Source organism: Vidua chalybeata, chromosome 3 (assembly GCF_026979565.1).
Source record: "Vidua chalybeata isolate OUT-0048 chromosome 3, bVidCha1 merged haplotype, whole genome shotgun sequence".
NCBI classification, from domain to species: domain Eukaryota; kingdom Metazoa; phylum Chordata; class Aves; order Passeriformes; family Viduidae; genus Vidua; species Vidua chalybeata.
In genome coordinates, this window is record NC_071532.1 from 46,660,197 (window position 1) to 46,680,014 (window position 19,818).

At 38.7% G+C, this 19,818-nt stretch overlaps 1 protein-coding gene across 1 annotated transcript; it reads right to left on the reverse strand.

The window, feature by feature from the left end:
• Positions 1–16,896: 16,896 nt before the first annotated feature.
• MAP1LC3C (microtubule associated protein 1 light chain 3 gamma) lies at positions 16,897–19,033 on the reverse strand. Its single transcript, XM_053938650.1, has 4 exons — positions 18,950–19,033; positions 18,816–18,871; positions 18,589–18,695; positions 16,897–17,600 (listed from the first exon to the last, which is right to left on the reverse strand). Exons 1-4 carry the CDS (start codon positions 19,005–19,007, stop codon positions 17,390–17,392), a joined length of 432 nt encoding a protein of 143 aa, XP_053794625.1. The 5' UTR covers positions 19,008–19,033; the 3' UTR covers positions 16,897–17,389.
• Between the last annotated feature and the right edge of the window lie 785 nt (positions 19,034–19,818).

The window sequence follows — 19,818 nt, forward strand, 5'->3', positions numbered from 1 at the left end:
AAGTATGGGGAACAAGGAATTGAAGCAATGATGCTCTAAGGCAGGCTTTCTCTCATATGAGCACCACTAGAAAATTCCTACCACTGAAAAGCAGTATTTTAATGTTGATCTTCAGTGAGAACTATCTCGGATATGATGTTACAAATGTAGGCCAGGGATAAATGTTTGTGTTTCTAGTCATAGAACTGTTGCCTAGGATGAATTTTTATGTGTTCCTACAAATATAATAAAAATGGCAGAATGAGTCTTTGAAGGGAAAACAGAAAAACAATCTAGTTTCATCCATTGCTTATTTATTGGTTTGGGAATTGCAAGGTTTTTTGTACAGTGCATCCTTACCTTTTTCCTGCCCCTTCAATCAAAGGGCCACCTGTTCCTGCTTTAGTGGATCATCATAAGAGACAAGCTACTTGGTTTTGTGCTAGCAAGGACAGATGATTTTAAGAGATTATCTTTTGTGACAGCTACATTGTATGTTCTTAAAGCAGATTTCTTAAAAATACTTCTATATAGTTCCGGACTTGTGTTTTGGAGGTCTTGGGTGTACTGACTTCACATTACAGAGGATCCTTTTCAGGAATAGAGACACCTCTTACATTATATGTAAATATGTAACTTGTAAGCATATATAATAGCATTTCAGTTTTATACTTCTAATGTGGAGTTATTGTGTTGGTGTTTGCTCTGTGGAAGGTGCAATAACATAAATGCAAATGAATTGGTGCAAGACTTTATTCCTGAGTTTAATAGGGTAGGGTAATATTCCATAGTAAAAGTTATTAAGCATCAGAATAGGAGAAAGTAGTACAGGTTATAATGGCCTGGGCAGGATAAAATATAACACAATGAAAAGAAAAAGGAAAAAAAAAAAACATGGAGGAAACAGGTGATTTAAAAAAAAACGCAGGCATTTAAGATTTGGGTAGTTGGAAAACAAGGAGTAGGAGGAATTGAAAGCCAATGGCAAAGAGGGGCATAACTGTGTGTTGCTTGCTTTATAATCTCATAAAATACTAAATGTACCTTTTTTAATATCTATAACTAATATTTCTAATTTTATCAGCAGTACTTCAGAGTATTCTTACAAAATTGATGGCATTGCTATACCATATTAAAAGGGTAAATCTGGCCCAGAAAAACTAAATTTAATAATGGTGGTCTAATCAAGCTTCACTTTTGAAAGTGCTGGCTGGCCATTCCTTTATCAGAATTCTCATATGACCTATAAATATGCAGTATCACAGAGAATTAATGTGAGAGTGTGATCATCTAAATCCAGTCATGGTTTTGAAACTGTAGGTGACTTGTCCAAATTCAACTGAGTATTTCTGCTTAAATCGTTTTTATTCCTTCTCACACAAATCAATACAGTAGAGTTATTTTTATGAATGCATGTGAATAAAGATGTTTTCAGTTCAATTAGCAGCTATTAGCATCCTTTTTTTAACAATTAGCTAATTCTGTTAAACTAAATACAATCTTAGACATTTCACCTCACTATTTTTTCTCCAATGAAGATGATTTTAAATTTAGCTAATGCTAACTTTAGTGTATTAAAACCATTTTCATTAGCAAACACTGTGACCTTCAATGTTCACCTGAATTACAATGAACATTTTTTAAAAAGTTTTAGGTAGAACTAAATAACATAAGTACAGATTTATAAAGAATTTTTAGTTTAAATATAGAGAACACTGACTTCTGAGATTACGGATGCTAAATGCAAGAAAACATTGAACATTTTTGGTGGGTTTTTGTTAGGGGATTTTTGTTGTTGTTTGGTTGTTTTTTTAATAAGGTAAATTGCTAAGCAAAGTAGAGTTCAGTTAAAGGTCTAAAATCTGATCAAAACTAAGCTGGATTGTCCTGTGTCTAATATGATACGTATGTTCAGAGGCTTCAATAAGCTAATATTTGTATTGGCTTAAAAGTCTGCTTCTTGGAGGTCAGTCACAGTAAGAACATTCATCTTCTCACTAAACTATAAAAATGATACCATTTTGGAGGCTTCTGTGGTTTGTCTCGTTTTTATTGGTTTCCTGTGTCTGGCATGCACATTTTGCCAATGCCAGAATCCTGAAGTGATATCTGTTGGACAAATTTCTGTCTGACAATAAAGACCAAGAGACTGTAGGTTTTTTAAATTTAATGTGGATTTTGCCCACTTTGATTTCACAACATTTAATAGCTTCAGGCATGCAAGAACATTATGCTCCTATGTTCTGGTCAGTATTTTTAAGTCAAATTTCAGCTGGCTTTGAAGAAGGAAAAAAAGCATATATATTGGCAGTGCTTAGCTGAATAAATACAAACTACATATAAATATAACTTTGTTAATATTAATGAATCTTTTGCATATCCTCGGGTTTCTTTTTTAAACAATTCTTTAAAACACATAAAAGCTTTGCATAGCAGACAAGTTAGAGTAGTCAAAGTGTAGTTTTGGTGTTAGTTTTTTCTTTTTTGTGTTTTTTTTTCTTTTTTGGCTGCCATTATGCTATTTCCTCAGCAAAAACAACATGAAAGACTTCCCTTCTTTGCCATAGCCCACATTTTGATTTATTTATATATTAAACCATCAAAATGCCTTCTTATCTGCTTTTTAAGCCAGCAGTGGCAAGTGGAGAGAAGGAATTTTGTGAATTTTCTGAAAGTTATAATAGTCTGCAGTAGCAATTTCCCCAGAACTAATGATTGTTTTATCTGTCTTCAAAACAGTCCACTGAAGATTTCTGTAATTTCCTAGGTTATAGATTATTATTCTAATCTTATTTACTCAACCTTGAAGTTAGTTCACTGACGTCATTATTTGTCTCCAAGGGAACACTGACTACTGAACTTTAACAGCTAAGAATTTCTGTTTTCATTCCCTCTTTCAAATTTTAGACTCGCTTCATAGTGATGGTATGAAAGTGGAACAGTAATTTAAAATATCCTTATTCTATGTCTCCTCCTCTACAGCAAAGGACAATATTTGATGTGCAGCCCCATTTTTATTTTCCCATGCAAAGTTATACAGCTGTAATTAAGCACTAAGAGACTGTTGAGACTAGTTGCCTGAGGAAGTTCTTTTTTACCTGAGACTCACTGACTTCTGTGGATCAACACAGGTGTTACAAAAAAAAACAGCCCAACTTGCTGAATTTGTTTCATGTTTGCCCAGTACTAAGTGTAATAGACCACTGACCTCTGGCAAGTATTTGAAAAACAAAATCCTTCAAATTCTGGTAGAAAACCTCATTAGGGTTTGTTCCGAATCCTCCTCAAAAAATACAGCACAATTTAAGGCAACACAGCAAAGGAAGAGTAGGGGAGGTGTTACCAATTATTAGAATTAATATTTAGACTACAGTGGTCTAGAGCATTAACTAAGACTCTTTTCATAACCAAATATAAATAGTAAATAACACATTGCTAAGTGTAAAGTTTTAGAGACAGTTGTGAAATCCAATTAACTGGTGTTTAATTGCCTTTCATGAAACAGTGTTTCAGCCAAAAAGTACAGAGCAGTAACAAGGCTTTTTACTGTGTAACAGTGTACAGCTCAGAAGGCTTGGGTGCTCAGCGTGTTCCTTGTGGGCAAGGCTCTTATGGATTCAACTCACTACCTGTGTCTAGAAAGCTGGATAATATTTATTGCTATGTTAATTAAACAAAAAAATAGGATAATTACCATCCATATCTGAAAATCTTGTGAGCCTGTTTGAGGGTCTGAAAATAGGGACCATTTTGCACAGTAAATCAGAGCTTACTACTGATTTGCTGGCGTGCCTTGTAACAAAGGAAAGGATATATTTACAAATTTCTGGCCTTAGGACCCTGATCACAAATCTATACCTGAACCTAGCTTTCACAAGGAAAGACTCTGAACATACATCTTCAGATGAACTGTTCAAAAAGCTCCCACCAACTATCACCAATTTTAAGCCAAATAAAGCAGTTCTGGAGTTGAAACATTTTATGCAGGGTGTGTGAAGTGCTTCTTCCACTCTCCTTGACACTCTCCAGTAGCAAGAAGTACTGTTTTGGGCACCATACTTGAAGAAAAATGTAGACACCCTGGAGACAGTCCAGAGAGAAGTAAAAAGAATGAGCAACAGTCTAGAAGACAGTATGAGGGAGGGTGGAAGGAATTGGCATTGTTTAGTCTAGAGAAGGGAGGGCTAAGGAAAGATGGGATGTCAGCCCATAAACCATGAACAATGTTTCTGCAAAACAGAAAATATCAACTATAGATTGGGAGCCAAGCAATAAAAAGTACGCAGCAGGGGATCTCCAATCTTGTGGCTGGAGTAACTTTCCTTAAATAAATTGGTTAAATGCTTAATAAAGTTTTCTGGCTGCATTTCATTTTCAGTTTAAAAATTAAGTACTGGTATCTGCAAAGATATAAAGCAAAAGTAAACTCTGTATACAAGCTGTAACTTCTAGGCCAATTCAGAAGCCTTAACAATAAACTTTCTAGAATATCTGGAAGATTTTTATATTAAACAAGTGCCTGCAGTAAGTCATGCCCACTTAGCATGACAGGATACTAGTTGCTGAATGCGACCAAGGTGAACATAATTAGTGCAAAGTTTATAAGTAGCAGTACTCTGTTTTCATTTGGGTTTTTATTTCATTTTTCAGACCAGCAAGAAAATCTCCTGGGGTGGAAGTGGTTCCATCCCAATTTTTAATTGAATCATTTTCTTCTTGTGGGCCACTGAACAGAGGTATTAATTTTGCTAACAGTTGTGGTAGTTAATTTTGTGTAAAATCTGACCCTCTTTCTATTCTGAGTCTATAATGTTTCCAGAATTGAAATGTGGCTTTAAAAACTTATAAAGCAGCTGCTCTGAATATTTTTGTGTTTAATGAGGAAACTGGTTTTCCCTTTTTGTATCACTCTTCTTTAATTCTGAATGTTTTGGACCTGAGTTTTCAGCCCTGTCTTCTTGCTTCATTCCTACTTCTTTCTAGGGATCTAAATAATAAGTATAAGTAAACCAGAACATTACATCTAGATATACACACTGGAAAATCATAAAAATTAAAGGACATTTTAGGCTCGTATCCTTCTGAACTGAAACATGGAACTTCATACTTTCTGTGTGGGGAGGAGTATTTATATCACTCAGATTTGCTTTATTTGTGCTTCTAGAGACCTGATAACTTGGAAGAGACCATTTACCAGTGATTTGCAAATGCATCTAGTCAGAAAAGAGGATCAACCTGGGCTCCCCTTCCCAGAGGGCTACTAGAAATCATCAGATATGGCAGGTAGAGGAAGTTACTCCATCACAATTTTATTTTACTTAATATATTATATTGTGCCATACCTTCTTAACTCCTTAAGGATGCAAGTTTTCTGGAGTACTTACCTGCTTGATAGAGTACATAAACATACAGCTATCGCATACAACTGTAGTGAGAGTAAATTCTGAGTTGCAGTCATTTAGCTTTTATAGGTCTCAATAACAGATCTCAATGCAACAAGGGTCAACAGTACTGTCCTCATTTTTTTTAAATAGAAACTCTATTTGGACTGGCTTGGAGGATTAGCCACTGTTCTCCTCTAAACCGGTGAGAGAGTAAAAAATAGCATGTAGATACTTTGAATCACAGTTCTGCACTGTAACAAGGAGACATCATTCCTGAAATCACCTGAAAGCACCTTGAAAATTGCATCAGCAATGAAACTTGATTATAGGACTACTAATGTGACCTTCTGCAGTGGGTCACAGATGGTCAGAATGGAATAGTATAAACATACAAGCCCAGAAATGTCAGTTCATAAGGTTGACTGTAAACTTAAAATCAGCTTTTAGGAGATCTAGGAACACCACTGCCTCTTGATTTATTTTAGGTTCTGCACCAGAAAAGCTAAACAAGGGGAGTTGAATAATAGAGATGTGTAAAAAGAAGAGGAGCAATGTCCAGCCAATTAGAACTCGCCCTAATTCCAAGGAAAAACATTCATCTCATTACCCTTCCCATCTGGCCCTGCTTGCTTATAAACAGGTGACTAAACAATATTCTTTGAGAACAGTTACATTTCAGCTGGAGGGCAAAGATGCACGTTTGTTCTGTACAGTACTAAATGAATAGACAACACAAGAATGTATCAGTCCAGTGAGTTATACGTCTAAGCCTCCATTGTCTGGAACATAACTTATAAAGCTGCTTTTGCACTTGAGACATGTGCCTAATATAGCTGTGGGTAAGAGTGTCTGAACATTCCTCAGCTGTGCCTGCAGGAGGAAGAGTGTAAAAATGTTCAATCTCCCACATTTATAGCTGTTGTGAAATGCTGGCATGCTCTAGCAATCAGCATTAATACATGAGTTTGTTTTGTGGATTTCTTGTTTAAATGACACTAATTTAAGTTTGAAGAACTTAAATCTATATGTGATGTGGATTTAGATATGAGTGTGCTTGTGTCTGTATGAATGCTGGAGATGAAGAGGTTGAACTAGGAGTTTTCTACAACTCTTAAATACCTGTGGGTCAATCTTTAAATATTGCGTATGTGTAATACCACTTCTCTAGTGGTGCCTTCCTGGGCAGCTGGAGGCTGTAGAAATGTAGGTTATATGTAGGTACAGAAACAAGTGATATACAATGGTTTCTATAATGCCACTGAATTCACACATTCTGGAGTTTAATCATCAAGATAAATACTATAACTTAATAAAAATGAAAACAAAGATGACTTCTGAAATGAGGCAATGTAGTGTATTTTCATGTATGTGATAAATATTTCAAAGAAATCACTAGCCAGTGAAATCACTCAATTGGCTCCATTTGTCCTTTTACAAAAAATAGATTTGGTGTCGTGCAGTTGTGCTGCATGAGAATCCATAATTTATAATGGATTTTTAGAGGGAGTTTTTTTCCAGGACAGATTAAATATTTGGACTTCAGGACTGTGGGAAACCACACATTACTTAGAATGAATGTCTGTTCTTTAATTCAGGTATTGGCCTGTATCCTGGGGAGTTGTAGCACTTGAGGACTTTGAATATCATTCAAACCTACCGTAGCTCTACCCATCAGTCTTGCCTAGAGCCTGACTTGACTGGACCAGAGATTCTGGCTCACAAAGTGTCTGTGCAGCTTGTGGGAGGCAAAATAATCCCTGAAAAGCATGGTAGAAAGATAATTGGTGGGGTCTTATTTTTATCTATACATGTGATCCACTGAAGGTGAACTCCATTTGCTGGAAAATGGTAACATCTGGCAGATTTATTTTCAGTTAGAAATGTATCTTATTTTACTTTGTGACTGTATTTTTTTCAAACAAAACCTTACTGTTTTCAATTGTTAAGTGTTTGAAATTCTGTTTTGAATGAGTCATGGTAAAGCTGGACATTTCAGAAAATATTTAGGAAAGGTGATATATACTGGGTAACAAGGGAGGGTAAATGCTCAAACTAATGCATTCTGTCAATGTTATTTAGCACTCCTATGGAGGAGAACTCTAGAAAATGACCTTTTGCCTCAGCTTGACCACTGTAAATGTCCGGCCTCATTAATCCAGAATGCTAGGTTAGCCTTTGTTCTAAACTCCCTCAAGATATCCTAGGCCATTGTTATGTGGTTACTTTAATCTCCCAGATGTCTGCACTGCTGCCAGAAAAGATTGGCTTTGTTTTTTCTTCTCTCCAGTAATCCATTGCTTTTTGCCTGCTGGTTTTCGTGTCCTACCTCTAGTGTGCACCTAGCAGCCTTTTGAATCAGGCCAAAGAACGTTATCTGTTTGAAAACTAGTATCAAGGAAGCAAAAAAAAATCAATGTGCTGACACACAAAGGTCATATGTTCATCTGCTAGACTGAAGAACCCATTATCAATTCTTCCTGCCTAAACTATTAAGGAAAAAAAACTATTTAAAAAGAGTAGTTTAGCCATCTCTTATCCATAGGTAAAGTAGGTGGTTTTTTTTTTTCCCCAACATGTGAATCATTCTTTTGACAATTCTTTGAACTTTCTCCAAGTTGCAACATTAATCCTGAATTGTACTCACTAGATTTACTGTAGCAGCAGTCATTCCATTGCCAGGTGCAGAAGTAAAGTTAAAATTCTTCTCCCTGTACACTAATCAAAAGGACTGTATTAACCTTTTTTATTACTGGCAACACATGGTGGCTACCGTATGATTATTCTCATATTCTTCTACAAGACAAGGCCCAGCAGCATCTCCTGTAGTTACAGCTGTAGCTGGATTTTATACGTGGCTGTTGTATTATAACTGTATGTGCTCACCTTCATAGCACCCACTAGCAATGATCTGACCTTCACTTTTTATCACTGTCTGTTGCCCTGTAAAATATTTACAGTGAGATACTTCTCAATCATTGTTACTCTAATTGTGCCATTGTGTTTCTTTCTGAATACTTCTAGAATCCAGATAGAGAGCTTCCATGTTTCAAATGGGATCGTGGGCAGGGTCTAAAAAGCTCCTTTCTAATACATAAGTAATCCATGGCACATGGGCATTGACATTCTTCCCCTTCCTTTTCAAAGAACCTTTCATTTGTGAGGAATATCATGTCCCTTTCTGAGCATTTTCTTCTTGAGGCTAAACCTCCTCTGTTTGTGCAACTTTTGTCGTACTAAATTTCTCCTTATCATCAATAATCTCTGAATTCTCAAGTGGCTCATATTCTTCTTGGTGTGCAGTACACTATACACAGTGTTTCAGACAAAGCCCTACCATTGTTGAGTACAGCACAGAAAAGGCATATTTCACCCATCTTGCAGGCTCTACTCTTGGTTAGAAATCTAAGTAGTGTTTGCTTTTCTCACAACAGCATGATAGTGTTGACTCCTGCTTAGCTTGTGATTCACTACATTCCATGGGCTCTTTTAAGAAGAAATGCCACCAGCCACTTGTTTTACACCCTATATTTATGTAGCTGACTATTCTTGTCCTAATGTAGGGTGTTACATTTATCCCTCTTGAATAGTACCCAGGCAGTGATGACAGCCCTCTTCATCTCTTCATTCTTCCTGTAAGATCTTTGCCAATATTTTTGTGTTTCTTATTGCAAAACGTACAAGATACACAGGACTAGCTATTCTATGGACCTTTTTTTGCCTTTGGATTCGTATCTTTATTTGTTTTGAAGGCATAGTGAGTAAAGGTATTAGATAAGCACCAGCTCTGTTAGCAACTACTTTGTATGTGAATAAGGAGACAAGAGAAGAAACTTCTCAATTTGTGGGGTAAACTCCATAAATTCTGATTTGTTTAACCAGAGATTAAATGCCTATGTGAAGCAAACAGCATTAAGAAGAAAAAGGCAGGAGCTGACATTGGTTAAACCTTTGTAAAATTCCATGATGTCAAGCAGATGATTAGAATTTCAGTCAGGAGAAAGACCTCCAGCATGCATCGATTTCCTTTGTGTTCCCTTGCAGTACAATCATGACTCCTTGTGCAAAGTAATCAAGGAATTAGATATAAAGAAGGCATCTCTTCTCAGTATTTTATAGAAATAGGTCTTTATACAGTGTTTAGCTCACTTAATAAGCAAAAATAAATAACTCTTCAGCTATTTGTGCTGGAGCCAAAACTGGTTCTGAGCACTCCTGAGAATATGGCAGAAATAAGAAAATGTGTGTAAATAAAAGTATCATTAAAGGTTACTCTAAGCACTGTTTTCATATCACAAATACTTTTACTGGTAAATGTAAGTATTTGGGTTTAGTAGCTGATTAAATTTAGCATATTTGCTTCAAAATACAAAAAGCACCAGGATTTGTTTTGACCTCACTTCTACAGTTTTGGAATCACTGTTCAAGTACTCTTTATTTAAATTTAGTAAAACCAAAACTGGGACAAAATGGGAAAGACACTTGTTTTGAGCACTGAAATCAGTCTGAGCCTTGAATTTTGGCCTGCTCTAGATGCTGGGGTTTTGTTAATCTCTGACTCATTTCCTCTAGTAACCCAGAAGCAGGCCAAGAATAACTTTGAAGTACCTATTTTTTTATTGTTTGTAGAATATACCATTACTCAAAAAAATCACAGTTATTGATTAAGGTTATGTATCAGACTGCAGTGTGGCATTGACTTTGATAATCACAGAAATATCAGAAATAGTATTCATGGGCCTAGTCACAGGGTCAGAAAATATAAGTATAGAGAAAAATTCTGTCCTCTCCAAAGGATTTTCTTTTCAAATTTCCTGATACTCATCCTGCAACCTGGACTCTCTATAGCACTAATCTCACAAAAACTGAGGGTTTGTTAACAGATTTCCAAAAGTGTAGGCCCTACATCAAAGTGAGAAGATATACACACACAGCCCTGAAGGATTCAGTTTGCAGTATGACTATCTTTTTGAAATTCAATTTGACTGTAACATCCTCCAAAGAGTTTGCCAGCAATACCCTACTGAGCTTCACAGTCCATGGATAAGCAGGGTGATGCTGTACTCTTGCTCTTCTGTTTGCTAACATACTGAAGGCAGCCTTGATTTAGTGTTTTCTTACTTCAGTAAGATCATAAAACATAGTCTAACCAAAAGTGTGTGTATCTTGTTTATATGTAACCAAAACATATCCAAAAACCCCACAGAACACAAAAAATTCTGTGCTGAGAATTAGCAGAAAGTTCCACCTGATTTTAAAATGAGACATCTAAAATGGAATAACCTCTCTTTTGGCTTTTCATTGTTACCTGAGTGCCTCTTGGCACACATACTGCAAATTTTTACGGCAGTTACACTGCATACACAGTTACCATATGGTGTAATTAATAGTCAAAAAGCTTCTTTTAAATTCATTTTTTCTCCCATAAAATATAAATTGAGATTTGGATTTTCCCTTTTTGACAAACCAGTTTAAGTAAAATTAATTTGATGAGGGAAAAATAGTTTTGTTTGAATCAGGAAACAAGATACGTGGTAAAACTGTATTTTGAAGAAAAACTTTCCAGAAACTTAAACATAAAAACTTTCATGTCTGCTAGAGTGTTTGACCTTTCCTTGTTCTCTCCACTTGCTGTGGATAAGTGCTTCCTCCCATGAATTGCAGCATGGTAGCTTTAGCTCTGCAGCTTTTATGGCTCCAGACACTAATTTCAGTGCCTGTCCCAGTTTCTACTGGAATTGCCTCAATTATTTTATAGGGTTTTGCCTAAATTTTCCACTAGTAAAACTGCAGCCTCTCGCAGATCCTGCAGTTGCATAGTTTATTTTCAGAAAGAGAAGGTAGGCTGGGGGTTTAATTTGGGAGCTGGGTTCAAGCCCCTTAGCCACACACCTCTGCTGTCACTCTGGGCTTCACCTGCAAAGGCCACAGGAGCTACTGGGAATGCAGAGTGTGGAGTTTGTGGCTCAGTGTCTTCAGGGAGAAAAAGGAATCATAGCAGGGTCTCCCCAGTTCTTTATCCATTGAGTTATAAGTATGCTTCTTTGTGAAGCACATGACAATAATCTTGCTCAACACTTGCCTAGTGGACCACCTGCCTTGGATGTCAGAAACAAAGGAAATCTTCCTTAAAGGAAAGGTATTTATGTAAGAAGTCCTGACATGGACTAGCCTGCAGACCCATATACTCTTCAAGGTCTACCTATACCAGCAGCAGTTCCACCCTTCAGTTTCTTGTGACAACCCTTCTCTGCACCAAACCTCTCCTGAAAGTTGTTACCTCTCACCAGCCTGCACTGCATGGCATCCTGCTTCTTTACCAAAATCATCTGGATGAGCTGGGACATGAAATTAAGCTGCTTCATTCACCTATCTTGTACCGCTAGAAAAATGGTTCCCATTGGTGAGCAAGGCTAACCCACACAGCTGTTCTTCAGCTAATTCAAGAAATTTTGTCTCAACAAAATTCACTGGAAGGGGGGAGGTTACCAAATAGCAGTAATGGCTGCAGCCATCTCATTTAAACTGCTGCTCCAGCCCTGACAGAGGGATAGAAAGTTGAGTGACTGAGGCACAGCCAAATTTTGTGGGTTCAGCATAGACTGAATTACAATAGCAGAACAGCTATGAATTATCATACAAATTTGTTACATGGCAACTAAGGTAATATTATTTATAATTTTCAACAGCCTTGGAACCTGTACCCAGGTTCTGCAGACACAGAAGGCCTGGTCCCTTTCCAAAAAAAGAATGGGAACAAAGTCAGTGTGCAAGAGGATGGCTGAAAGAACTGGGGTTTAAACCAAAGCCAGCTGCTTCCTAGGAAAATGCAGTTTCTCCTGAGGCCTCTCTTGACAGTTTTGACAGGTTTATAGCAGAGCCAATATAATTTCCAATAGCAAAATTACCTTCATAACCCCTGCAATGCTTGGGTTACCCTGACAGTCTAGACAGCACAGATGTGTCTGCACTAAGCTGGTGATTCTGCCCTCACCTGGAGCACAGCAGCTGTTTTTTCATCGATGGCTCTATTATTTTGTAGGTGACTAATGCATCAAGCTGCTGGAAAATAAGCCAGTCAGCATTCAAATATGCAGCTTGCATCTCTATCTGATTTTTAATTTTTGAGCACAGATGCAACATTTCTGGGGAGAAAGGTCAGACAGAGACCATACTACAATCCATCACTTGACATGAAGTTTTTAAGTTCTCAGAGTAGGGCCAAGCTGTCTTGTGAAGTAGTGCCAGCACCAAGAATAGAATTTCTTTATTTGCCATGTCTGCCTTTCAGCACCATTCTGTGTGGCTTTTTTTTCCATTGACAGAATTCACGTTTTGTTCAGGAAAAGGCTATATCCACCCTCCATCTGTGAGCATGTGTTTCTTTCTCATAAGTTCTCTTTGTAAGCCAATGGGTGTAATAATTGCCTTAGTGAGATCACACTGAGGCTCAGGCTTTCCAGGCAGTCACAGGCAGGCTTGTGAGGAGTACATGGTGGCAGCTGCTTTGGATGGGAGCACTGATATGCGTGCTTAACCCTCTGGCTCACTTCTTCCCCTTTCCTCACCCACTGGTCAGCTGACCTAAAGATGTCCCTGTAAATCCATTTGTCAGGCTGTAAAGTCTTGGCTCTGTTTTTGAGAATAAGAAATAAATTTTAGATCTACTTAGTAGGCATGTCTTGGTCAACAGCATCAAGGACCATGCAATCAATAGCATTTCTGACATAAAACAGGTTTGAGCTGAAGGTTTGATTAAGATCCAGACCATGCTGTTATATACAGAAATAAAGTAAAGGCAGGGTCCTGAAATATTTGCAAAAATAAACACCAGCAGCCAAGCCCACCCTGCAACAAATCATAGGCAGCCTTGTAAAGGCCCTTTACAGTCCCTGGCAGACATGATGTAAGTGCTGAGTGGCCTGGGCATCCCCTCCTCAGCCCCTGCCTGCCTGCTCTGGAAGATCTATACATATCTAGGCAGGCACACTCCCTCTCTCCTGGGGGTCTGACACTGCAGGGGAAAGGACAGAGCTGCTTTTTGAACTCTGGCATTGAGACTTTCCCTGTGTTCTTCGAAACCCACCTGGACTCCACTGCTACAGTTGTGTGCCATAGGAATATTACAGTTATAAGAGAGGCACCACATGAAATACAGGAGGCAGGGAGTGATGTGACTTTCTGGGGAGAAGCTTTAAGGGCATTATTAATTTCATTCAAGTTATATTCATGTCCCTCTAAACTAGGGCCAGATTGTTATTTATTGTAGGACCTAACTGCCCTTGCATGTTGTGGACTGTATAGGAACAAGTAGTAGCTAACTTAAACTCCTAAGAAACAATCTAAAATCATGAGGGGAGAGAATTTGGTAGAGCTTACACTATAAAACAACAAAGCACCTTAGGAAAGCTAAGGAAACTAAGCACATATTTATAGGCAGAAGTCTGTTTTTGGGTTGTTTTTTGTTTGTTTTTCTGGAGGTTTTTTTTGTTGTTGTGTTTTGGTTTTGTTGCTGATGGTTTTTTATTCTCTGTCTCTTATGGGTTGGTTCAAAACTATGACAAAAAGGGGCTATTTTAAGATACATGAGATTTGTCTCAAAATATTTCTGGAACAGTGGTTCTTGAGGGAAGTACGTATGCCATTACCAGTTTTGTATATTGGCACTGTAACATATGAAATCACATTTCTCAATCACCTTCAGGGATCCATTGAAGGTTTTCCATAGAAACCTTTCCACTCTCCCCCCTTCCACTTCATACTGCATAAGTTAAAACACTGTTAAAAAAATGTTTCTGTCCTGCTTAGGTTGTTTTGTTTTCTCCCTATAATTTCTCTACAGGCTTTCTTGAAAGAAGAATATAGCAGGGCAATTTGATTGTCAAGATAAAATATTCTGTCCGATTATCTCATTTTACCTTCTTAATTTACTGTATCTTACCTAAACAAAGCAACTTGTTTGCAACAGGGGATACCATCTGTCACTTAGTGTTTGTAAAATATTAAAGTATTTTTATCCTGAAACTACCACCATCTGGAAATAGTTAGCATGGGAAAACAATAAAAAGCCCATCTAAGTTCACAAGTGTTATTGCCTTGAACAAGAAGATTAGCATTCCCATTCATTTATTTAGTCTACCAAAACATAACAATTAAGTCATTTTTAAATCCAAACAGTTTGGAAAGCTCCTGATGTTGCTTATGTGTGCTAAAGCCCAAGCTGAGGTTATGTTATCATGTTTGTATTGCAGCAACAAATGTCAATTTGCACTCCATAAAGCACTGCAGACAGGTTGTAGATGGCTGTAGGACATACTTCCCTCAAGGACCACTGCTCCAGAAAGGCCCTCATACCACTCTAATATTCCATATCCTTCAGGTTGATTTGGTTTATATTTGAAGCCAGAGCAATGAGCATCTTCTGGCATTGAGCTGGTAGGCTATGGAAGAAACAGAAGTATCCTCAGAATGTTTTCTGTTCTCTGGTGGATATCTTTGATATTAATGAACACAACTCCATATCATGAAGATAAAACTTCTAAAAACAAATGGCACCTCTGCCGTCTCTTTTTGCATTAGTGGCATGTTGGGAACAAGTATAAAATCTGCTTAACACAGCATTGTGTCTTCCATTGAAAAAAATATATACTTGTTTCTAATCAATAAGTATTTGCTTGAGTAAATATTAGGTCTTCAAACAGCAGCTACATTGGAAGTAGCTGCAGCTATCTCAGTTGCATATGTCAGTCAGAGCAGTTTTTCTGTTTGCTTCTTTTCTAATCCTTGTTCTTTGCACTTCAAGAGAGAATAGTTGAAATTTAAATCTTCTAATCATACCAAGGCAATTCCACAAGGCCAACAGATTTACTTGGGCATGTAACTCCTAGGTTATTATTTCAAGACTTTGTGAAAACTGTTTTTGATAGTTAATATCCTAACTTCTTCAACATCTGATAGAAAAGCAGTGATTACCCCAATGATCCTTTCCCAGTTCACAGGACTTCTTTCTAGGTTCATCAGGCCATAAACAAGTTTATAATGATGCTCTTTACCTACAACTGACCTTCTCCTTGTGCAACTTTTTGGGCTGGATCTGTGACAGAGCCTGTAGACACCATAGCCTAATGTTAATAAATGCTGGAGGGATCAACACTTACACCTCAGCCACTACATTACAAACCAAAGAAAGTTGGCTGTCAGACAAAATTGTTCCAGCCAAGAAACTATAGCGCTTCCCTCTTCATGTACCAAGTATTAGACAATACAGGAAGACAGAGGAGCCATTGAAGCAAAATGTTAGCCCAACTCTCGACTGGCAAGAGAGCTTCGACACAGTCTCCCCTTGCTCCTCCCACCCCAAGGTTCCCACAGCTGTTCAGCATTTCGTTGTGGTGCTCCTGCCAAGCAGGTGTCTCTGCTTCCCTGAAGGGCTGGTGACAAATGACTATTCTAATTAAATTTCTGCAATGGAAACTGTTTCCATTACAAGCATAAGTGAAATATATCGCAGGGACTGATTCTGGCATCCCAAAGCCCACATGTTTTTATAACCTATACCAACATAGCCTTATCCTTTCCACGGGTCAGTTCAATGATTTCTTTGTTCCTCAGCTCATGAAACACTAGTTGGCAAACATCACCTCCACTACAGCAGGTTCTCCTCTAAAACCCCTGGTTTAGAGGCTCAAACCCAGGTCTACTCAGAGCTTCATGTTCAAGAGATTATTAATGCAAGAGAACCACTGCAAAAAGCTTACACACACATTCCTTCCTTATGCATAACTTAAATACTGTCACCACTTCTTTCTTTGCAGTCTAGTTATTCCTACATTAATAATTCTGCAGTTTAGTACTGAACAGAAGAATTGCATCATATTGCAACAATTTGACCAATCCTAAACAGAGGCTGCCAGAGGTTGATTAACAAACTGCAAATTGTGACAGGTTTTTAAATTACCTGGTGTTTTTAGTTGATCATGCATGATCAGAGCATTTCCAGCTTTCCAATACATTCCTTACATACAGGAAAGACAGCTTGAGCTATACTTCAGAATAAGGCTCATGTCAAGTGTTCCTTTAATACACATTTATAGAAACCAAGCCTGTACATTAAGATGAATCAACATTTTACTACATGGTATTTTTGATATTTTCAACATCAATCACAAGGTACATGACTTGGCTCTATTGTTGAGAGAAGGCTCACTGAAGTCCTTCATGGTATCTGACAAGCAGGTGCCTGTAGGGGAATGGATATGACAGTATCTAGAGTAACCATGCTAGCAAAATTCAGCAGCAAGAAAATAACTCTTGAAACTTCATTACCCTTCAAATCCTGCTATCTGCATTTCAGTTATGCTGACTAGCAATCAGGTTGCTTATTTAAACAAACAGTTATCTATACCACAGAGTGTTTTCTGTAACAGTTGACAGTTTATTCAGGTGTTAAACTTAACACTGCTCTGGCACTACTACTTAATCTCACAGCCCAGATACCTAGCTTAATGAACTTTTCATAGCTATGGTTTTGCTCATGGGTGACAACTTAAACTCTGATACTTCATTCAAAAATTCAGAGTAGCTGTGCAATCAGTCTTTCAATTATTAAGGCATTGATTCCCAGAATTATTATAGGATCTTCTCCTAGACAAATTTTTACAGTCTTTCCCCAGATTAAAAATAATATTCAACTCAATACTTAAAAGGTTCTTTATTTTTCTCATAGACTTAGGCTTTCAGGAAACCTTAAAAATCAGTTTCACAACAAAGACTGATATTGCAAAGCAGTGGAGGTGCAGTTCACAAGAAAAAAACCTAACCCATAGTGTCTTCAAATATAAAAATATATATCCAAATTATTACCTAGGGAAAGTGTACCACCATTTCTGTCTTAAGCTGGTCCTGCCAGCTTTTGGGTCATAACTCCCACTACGGAGCTCAAGAGCTCACACTGAAAGGAGCATCTCCGAGGTTCATGTCACAGGCATGATTCAGAGCAAACTGCTTTGCTGCAGCATATGAACCCAATCTTAGATTTTCTGAAAGCATTCCATAGTTTTCCCTTGGGCAGTGGGTAATAAGCATCCAAACATCTCCTGGGAAGCATAGGTCATATACACAAAGCCATCTTCATCTTTGTAGTCCCTGTACACTTCTGCCATTGTCAAGGACATACTGGCTAGGCTTTTGTTGTTCACCAGCAGGTAGAAAGCTTGTGTAGCTGTTAGAGCCATCCTGCTTCTAATTGAAAAAGAGAGGAGAAAAAGAGGATTAAACATTAGCAAGTTGAATATGGTTTCAACTTCAGTCTATTACATACATTAGGCAGAGCAGTTGCATGAAGTAGGTACAAGAATTGCTGTATAAAGTTATTGTTAGTTATATTCCTCCATTAGCAGGAACTTAACTGGAAGCTCAAAAACCTGTGCTCTGAGGAAAGGCTTGCATGGCTACACCAAAGGTGCTACTGAGCATGGGCTTGGAGTTACCAGGGAAAAGTGTGAATAACCAAAGAAGAAACCAAAGAAGAAACCAAAAACTTCCATAGTGCAGATATTGTAAAGGAGTCCAGCTCCAGTCTGTTACATTTACTATAAAGTCTACCTTCAAAAAACAAGTCCTTTTCAGAGACATTGCATGCAAGGATTACAATCTAAGTTGTCCAAGAGCCAAAAGCATCTTTTACAGAAGTTACAATCTAGAAAGATCTTTTTCTATACTTCAAAAAGTATGCTGAAAAACATAGCTTTCACATTTGGTCAGAAAATACCACTGAATATTTTGGGTGACTTCTTTGCTGTAATGTTTGTTTCACAAAGAACAATTTAGAACATTTCATTTTGCTCACATTCAAGAGCTGCTTTGAACTTGAGCAAATTCAGCTAGGTGCAGTAAGAGAGCAAGGCAGTGTCCCAGTATCCAGTTCATGAGGCAGGAAAAGAGCCGAACAAGAGTCTTACATAGGTCTTTTTTCATTACAGTTAGGGAGAAGGGAGAGGACTATGAACCTAAAAAAGACCACATTTTCCCCACAAATGCACCTGTGAAAACATCTGCTGATTGTCTTCAAAGATTTGCAAGAGAGAGAAGCTATCACATTACTAACACCTTTATCCTCCTACCCACCAAAGGAAGCAAGATGTCCCCAGCAGCACACTAGGAAAGATCTTCTCTGGGAACAGCAGCCAAGCCCAGGCGCAAATCCAAACAAGCAGTATGCACTACCCACCTGATAATGGTTATGAACTGTGCCATGGTCAGCTCCTCGGGAACCAGAAACTTGGTTTTGTCCAAGAGAGGAAGGTATTTCTCTTTATGGTATCTCTCAACAATTACCTGTTTTAATTAGAATCACACTTAGCAAAACCTAAAATATCCATGTCCTTTTTCCCTCCCCTCACACGCTTCTTTCCTTAAACAGCGGCAACAACCTCCGATAACAAACCAGAGATTTACCGGGATTTTTGTCGGGAACTTGGCTCGGATCCCTGCTACTTCTTCCCGCCGGGTGGCTGCGGGGCAGAGGGGAGAAGAGAAGCGTTACGTGTGCGCGCAGCCCCTCCGACCCGCGCACCCTTCCGCGCCCCTACCGAGACTCTTCCTGAGCTTGAAGGGCCGATCCGGCTGCGCCCCGGGCGCCGCCCGCATCCTCCCGCTTCGGGGCCGCCGCTGCGCCCGCCGCTCTCCCGCGCCTCGCACGGACCGGGGCTGCCCCTCCTCCCGGCAGCGGGGCCGCAGCCAACGGGAGACGGGCAGCTACTGAGCCCGCCCTTCCCGGCGGGCCCACGGCTCCCGGCTGCGCGGTGCCGTGGTGTGGGTTACCTGCGCTGCGAGGCGTTCTGCCAACGGGACAGTGCCGTGCTTTGTGAGAGGTCTTTGACTACCCTGCCCAGTGGTTCAGGGGTGCAGCTCAAGGCTGGAGTGGCCCCAGCTGTCTTCCCTTTCCACATGACCAGCCTTCTTCATACCGACAAACCGCTTTCAAACGATGTCTTTGGTTTTAAAAGAGAACGAGACAACCTACCGCACGTACACAAAAAACTCCAAAAACCAAAACTGAAAAAACCCACCCCCACCCAAAAAACCAACCACCCGCCCCTGTAATTTTTCATCTCCTCAGGCTACCAGACTGCTTATTTTCTGAACGACTTGAGAGCTGAGTTTTAGCTCTGGTTTTGTCTCTGAGGCACAGTTGTGATTTTAAGGGGTTTCAAGCAGACTTCAAGTCCATCTATTTGGTAAATATGATTCCTTGCCTTTTGGATTGCTGGTTCACCTGAGTTTGCTTCAGCTGCCAAGATGGCTTTGCAGATGAACATGGCTCAGCAAGGGGTAAAGTTGACTCCAGTCTGGTGGTTGTGTTTATAAATCATCTCAGTGGGGGTCTGGAACTGATCCTTATTACTTGTTTGCTTTACTTATCCCTTTAAAATATAGGAATTTTTGTTTTATTTGATCT

Coding starts and splice junctions, on each gene's coding strand:
- MAP1LC3C (XM_053938650.1), bottom strand. CDS start 19,007: ATGCGGGCGGCGCCCGGGGCGCAGCCGGATCGGCCCTTCAAGCTCAGG. Junction 18,872..18,949: donor CAAGCTCAGGAAGAGTCTCG/GTAGGGGCGCGG, acceptor TCTGCCCCGCAG/CCACCCGGCGGGAAGAAGTA. Junction 17,601..18,588: donor CAGTTCATAACCATTATCAG/GTGGGTAGTGCA, acceptor TTTTTCAATTAG/AAGCAGGATGGCTCTAACAG.